The sequence below is a fragment of the Pholis gunnellus genome (genome assembly GCF_910591455.1).
Source record: "Pholis gunnellus genome assembly, chromosome: 5".
In the NCBI taxonomy this organism is placed as follows: Eukaryota; Metazoa; Chordata; class Actinopteri; order Perciformes; family Pholidae; genus Pholis; species Pholis gunnellus.
The window spans coordinates 8,819,363-8,826,204 of NC_136531.1; the positions used below are offsets into that span (position 1 = coordinate 8,819,363).

General features: G+C 43.7%; 1 protein-coding gene across 1 annotated transcript; it reads right to left on the reverse strand.

Moving 5' to 3' along the window:
- Positions 1-1,193: 1,193 nt before the first annotated feature.
- On the reverse strand, positions 1,194-2,645 carry pou4f2 (POU class 4 homeobox 2; the record flags this gene model as incomplete). The annotated part of the gene is made up of 2 exons (XM_079160209.1): positions 1,194-2,117; positions 2,442-2,645. The coding sequence occupies 2 exons, from the start codon at positions 2,643-2,645 to the stop codon at positions 1,194-1,196; spliced, it is 1,128 nt and encodes a 375-aa protein (XP_079016335.1).
- Between the last annotated feature and the right edge of the window lie 4,197 nt (positions 2,646-6,842).

Below are 6,842 nucleotides of genomic sequence, written 5' to 3' on the forward strand. Positions count from 1 at the left end.
ATGCGCGTATATTTATACAAATAAATAGCAGAAAACATACATAAAATAATTTAAAAAGAGAAAACTATCTCATATATATCTCGATTGTACCATCTCAAATGTTAGAAATCGTAAACTAAAATTTGTGACTGCATGTTTCACAGTCGTTTCCCTTTGAACCAGAACAACACGCTTAACTTGCTGTCAGAATTTGATTTTCTCAAGCAAAACGAGGAGGAGGGGGGGTGGGGGGGGAATCCCAATAAATATATAATGAAGTAAACATGACCTCACTCAATAAATAGTTCATAAGATACCGGCCCACGCTGGATTGTAAACTTATTGCAGCCGGCAAGGAATCATATTATTTTTTTTTAATTGCGAGATTCTGTGAAATCCTTACACGTGAGCCACCATTTCGATATGTCCACATACTGAGGCCTAATAATAAACAAACCTACCTCAATCCAAAACCCGGGTATCTTAAAAATAGATCCCTGACTTTGTTCACACATGGTAACAAAATAAGTGGAATTAATTACACATTTAGACACAAAATTAAGTGTGTGACAAGTAAATTATTAATTTACAGAGGGTTATTTGGCAGTAATCGAATATTAGCTTTCAACACCAAGCAGTGTGTTATCCTCTTAATCCCCTCCATGGACCCTGAATAAATGTCAGACTGCATCGTCATGAACTCGGAAGGAAAATGTAGCTTATCCTATAAGCCAAAGATATAAACAACAATAGTCACCAACCAAGTGCTTCGAGTTAAACTAGCCCCGCTGTGTGTACATAGCAATGCTGTTTTCATCGGGGTCTTTCTGCTAACGCAAATTATACTCCTTATTTAAAAATGAATCATAAATCAAAATGAAAGCATATAGAGTCCTGTAAGTCATACTGCGTTGACATTAAAAAGGTGAAGCATAGTAAGTGTGGAAACAGTGGTCTTACTTGCTCTGTCAAACGATGCTTTACTTGACTCCACGTCTCCCTCTCAGCGAGTAGAAGACGTGACTGTGGCGGGGGTTTTTCGAGTTTTTTTCAGTCATTGTTCAGTTTTTAGGAATTTTTCGAAGTTCAAAGCACAAAGTCATCGATGATTGGAGAAAAAAAAGGTGTGAGATAGGAAATATGATACACATCGTCTCTAAACAGTTCCAAGTCTTTTGCTGGGTGGTGGTTTAAAGCGATCTTTTTTTTTTTTTTTAGATGCATGCTGAGTATTTCATTCGTTTCTGTTTCTGTCGCTGATTGCAAAACCAGACCCGCACCACGTTCTTTTTCAGGTCCAGCTTTTCTGCGATTGCTGCGATTTTCTCCGAGGAGGGACGCGGCTGAATGGCGAAATAGGCCTCCAGCGACCTCTTCTCTGGCGCCGCTATCGACGTGCGCTTCCTCTTTTTCTCCGCGCCGTTGAACAACTCGGGCTTATTAAGTTTATCCCTGTGTGATTTCTCGGCTTCTTCGAGCCACGCTTGCAGGATGGGCTTCAAAGCGATCATGTTGTTGTGAGAGAGCGTGAGGGACTCGAATCGGCAGATGGTGCTTTGGCTGAGGGAGCCCACCCCAGGAATCTTCAGGCTGGCTAAAGCTGACCCTACATCCGCCTGGGTAACCCCGAGTTTGATCCGTCTCTGCTTAAACCTCTCTGCGAAGGCTTCCAAGTCCCGTGGATCGGCGTCCACGTCGCTCATGCCCATGTGCTGTTGTAGCCCGTGGGCATGAGCCATGTTGATGGCTGCCTGGTGCATGTGGTTCATGCCCGCCATGTGGGCAGGGTGCGTAGCCGTGGAAACCACCGAGCCATCCGGCCCTGCCATGGCTCCTAGTGCCAGTCCCGGGGTGATGTGGTCCAGCAGGTCCCCCTCCAGTGCCTGGTGGGGCTGGTGGTGGTGGTGATGGTGGTGGTGGTGGTGGTGGCCGGACGGATGAGAAATAGGCACCGCGGAGGAGGAGGAGGAAGACGAGGTGCAGGGGAGAGTGTTCATGGTGTGGTAGGTTGCGTCCGGCTTGAAGGGACTGTGATGTGGAGGGTGGTGGTGGCTCTTGTTCTGCGAGGCTATATCCACCGCCGCTAGAGCTTCAGCCCGGGCCAACAAACTCTCATCCAACCCTCCGAATATATTGCTCTGCAATTGCAAATAGAAAGCACACATAGCTGTCAGCAGGGAATTCTCCCTCCACTCCTCGGTTTAAAACACTTCCAGAATGTGAAAAAAAAGGAATCCAAAAAAAAAAAGGAGCACACAAAACAAGACACATGCAACATCCCAGGTCATAAAAATTAATACGCAAGGCAAAGCCGACTGAATACATAAGTTGAGCAGAGGAGGGGAAAAAAATATGGAGGTGTTGGGTGATTTGCTGTGCAGACATGAAAAAAACATCAAGCAAAAAAAAAAAAGTGGGCTGTCAAAATGTGCCTTTAAGCAGTGATTATGCAGAATACGTACCGGTTGGGTTGGGAGACAGGCTCTGCGCATCGCCTCCGAGCTGTTGCCGCTGCTGTTGATGATGCTGTTGCTGTGTCGGGAGGACGAGCAGGACGAGGGTACATTGGAATTGGAGGACGAGGAATGCAACGAGTACTTGGGTTCGGGCAAGCTGGCGTGAGCCATAGCGAAAGGCTGCTTGCTGTTCAGAGACATCATCATCATGTTTGCGGGCGTCCGAGCCTCGGCAAGTTCCTTTTAATAAGTTAAGACTCCGCCTCCTCGGTCGGGAGTGGAAGCCCAATTGCTTCGCAGGAATCTCAAGACACTGTCGAATAAAGTGCAGGCTGAAGACGGTCGTCCAACACTGAAGTTTTCACATCTATTTATTAACACTAGCGGAGGTGTCTCGTCTTTTTGGCAAATGAGCACCAACAAGCCATGCAACTGAGCGCAGCCGAGACCGTTTCCGTTGTGGACTTGTGGCGCGATTGTTCAAAAATAAAAAAAGAACCTGCCTTTTTTTCTCCTGCAACCGTCTCCACCTTTGTATTATATACTCTTTTTTTTTTTTTGCTTGGATTTTTTTTTTTGGTGGCAGATCTCCTCTTAGACGACGACCGGAAAAAAATGAAAAAGTTTCTTTTCCGTCTCTCAGGATTTCCAAAAACCTTCAAGTTTAAAAACACTCGCCGCTTTCGTTGACCTGTTTGGTTTTTGTGTGAAAAGTTTCCGTCTTGAAATGACCGTAAGTGAGAAGTAATGGCGGTGACACTCTCTGTGCTGTACCTCTTCGACTACGTTGAATGCTGCGGGGACCCGAACTGCCTCAGCTCCGAGGCGAAGGGCAGACTGAGTCTCTCTCCGCCTCTCTCTCTCCCTCTCTCTCTCTCTCCCTCTCTCTCTCCCCCTCCCTCTTACTCGCTCACACGCACACACATCCTCTCTCTCTCTCTCTCACTCTCACTCTCTCTCTCTTTCTCTCTCTCTCTCAACAGCTCTCTGTCTCTCTCTCTCTTTCGAACACACACACACACACACACACACACAATCTTTTTCAGCTGTACCTGAAAAACCCTTTCATGATTTATTATTCTTCATTAGCCACACCACCGCCGCCGCTGGGGACTCTGCGCATGGGCAGTCTGCGACAAGGCATTTATTTCAAATGACTACTTCTTACCAACAACACCTTGTTACCAGCACGTCTTATATGAAGTTCAGGGACTTTTTTTTAAAATTCCGATTTATTGCCCCCGAAACTCTTTTTATTGTTTAATATTGAAAATAGATTTCATTTCGTGCCAGATAGACAATTGCTCCTCTGATGAATACCATGGACAGCTCCACACCTCCTGCTTAGAGCACAATACCAGTTATAATCGTTAACTCAAATTACTCTGATTTTATTATAACACCTACGGCAAAAATACAAGCTGCAAAAAAAAGAGGATTGACCACTGCTCACATTATTATATTCATATCTAAATGTAAGGTTGGCCTATAACAAAGGTTTCATCTTATCGCCTACAATTTATTCTCCTTTGTTGCTGTGATCTTGAAAACTTGTCGAAAGTACCAGAAATAAATGACTAAACCTTGTGAGAAAATTCTAACCTATTTTGTATTGTTTTCTGCATGGTGTTTAGCGTGCCAATAATTGCACTATATTAGCGACTGACGATAAATTGTGTATGTTTAAAATAATTAGCACTATTTAATTGCAAATATACATGCTTTTCATAGCAGGCTATTATCTTATCTCTCCTCTAATTAAGGCACATCATCGGTAACGTAATTAAAACATTTAATCACGTTGTAATTAACAAGGGGTGTCTAATGTGTTTAGTATGGTCACGTCTGTAGGGTGAGATAATTGTAACGATGTCTCGGAGGTTAGAAAGTATTCTTATAGAAAACAATGCTTCTTGGATTTTTTTTTCTCTCCTCTTTTTTTCTGTATATGGCTCTAATTTTTCAAAACACCTCTCACTCTCGACACACAGCACACATAGTGGACGTGCGCGCGCAGACACACACACAGACACACACACACAAGAAGGTGTGACATCTTGTAGCAGTGATCAATGTCTTACTAAGACAGTGGGTTGACCCCTTTATCGCCGTCAACGTGTTAATAATATAAATCGCTAATGTTAAGGACTCCACCTCAACCCCCCCCCCCCCCCCCCCCCCTTGTTTCACTAGAGATTATTAAGTATGGTGTTATCCTAATTATAGGCTACACATCGCCGCCCTGGTATGTGGCCGCAGCCTGTGCACCGCTTCCATAACCGCGTGAAAGCGTTTAGATCGAGCTGGCTTACGGACGTTACAGCGTTAACGTATTATATTGACGCGCTCTCTTGAATACGTCGGGATGTCAGTTTTTGTCGTTTTGATGCACGCAGACCTTTGATATGTCCCCACGGCTGCGAAAGAAACCCCGTCTGGTGTTGCTGCATGGCAGTTTAGCATTGCAAGAGAGCCATCCAGCTGCAGAAATATGTTACCTCCCCAGCGGGACAACAGGCGCTGCAGGAGCCACCAAGTGACAGAGATCAGGCTCAGGAGACATCAAGGAGCAATCAGTGTCTGCTCACATATACCGACAGACTGATTTATGATGAAACTTTAAAGAAATCATTTATATTTCACCACCTCTAAATTGGTGTATGAAATTTTCATCCACAATGAAACACAGACACACACACACACACACACACACACACACACACACACACACACACACACACACACACACACACACACACACACACACACAAAAAGTACATCTTAAGTCAAATAAATCAGCCGGAGCTGCTCCCAAGTAATTGACTTTGAAGTACATTTTCAACACTTTCCTGAGTGTGTTCACAAAGCTTTTACTTTCTGTGCCAACAGCTATCTCACGTTTGGGAGGACAGTTTGTCAGACTGGTTAACAGAATCACCTTTGAAGGGTCTGCCATGGCAAACAGAAACAAAAATTAAGGGGCAATCCTGGATATTTCCAGAAGAATCGCATGCATTGGTTTGGCAAACATAGAAGTGGTTTTAATGTAGTTTTATTTATATAATGTTTAATTAATGTGTTATTTTATTTTACAATATTAAAATGGTTTTATTTGTATGGGCTATGATAGCAGAGTATATGCATTTTTTTTTATCCTAAATATTTTATTAGCAAAAGAAAAACATATATACAGTATATATATAACACATGACAAGGATTTATTCAGGAAAATGGCATGTCCGAATCATTTTACTCTGTAACAAATCTTTTGATATATATAAAAAAAAGGCCTCCAAATGAGAAACATCCCAAACTCTTGAGATTGGGCTGGTTTTGCTGTCACTTCTTAAAATGTTACTGCGTCGTCAGCTAAAATGCCCTTCCAGTTACTAAAAAATATTTTTGGCCTCAATTTGCGTCATCACACTGATCCAGTAATTGGAGGGATTGTTGCTATCATACAAAGACTTGTCTCCACGCTGGAAGGTGCAGTCACACCTTGCCTTTTAAAAAAAACACAAACCCTCAGTGGAATTGTGCAAGAACAGATTTTTCTCACTTCAAGGAGCTTTACTACATCTGAATAAATCGGCACCGTCTAAAAATAAAAGTAAAGCCCAAGTAAAATAGAGAGAGCACATGCAGCGAGGCTTGATATAACTCAGGTGACTTGTTTGCTTTTTTTCCCTCCTCCTCACTCTCCTACTTACATCCGAATCAAGGAGTGCTGCAGAGGTGTCTGTGTGCTTTACACAAAGACATACACTTCTCAGCCTCCCTCAGGAGCTCTCCACGTTAACAATCCCAATTACACCGAGACCACCAGAGACAGCTGTTTTTATTACAGAGCCGCTCCTTTGTGCCGCCAACAAGGTATCTCCGCTCCTCGACTGAACACAGAGATAGAGCTGCACAGAGAGACAGAGGAGAGGGAGAGAAGTGTGGAGTGAAGTGGATGAAGTCTCTTGGCTGCTCGCAGTGGTGATGCCTTTATTCACAGCTCCCCCCCCCCCCTCCCCTTTCTGATCTCGTGGAGCTCTTTACATGTCGGAGCAGAAGGTCAATGCTTGTTGGAAGAGGGTCTACAAAGAGATCAGGATCTAACTCAAGGCAACAGCAAATCACACAAAGAAGGGGATGTGTTTCAGCCACTAACAACAAAGCTTTATTTATTCATCTGCTTTACCTGGGAAATGTGACAGGTTTCCGCAAGGAGCATTGTGGCTTTAATGTGCTGTTTAAATGCATACTACAAAAGGTAGACGCCTTCAGGAGTTACTAAATGTCACACACTGTAATGTAGCTCTCAGAGGGAAACAAGTGGCTCACCACTTGAGATAATGAAAGAGGTTTCAAAAGCTGCACTTGAGTTGCAGCTGCACTGGTATGCAAACTGTGAGACTTTCT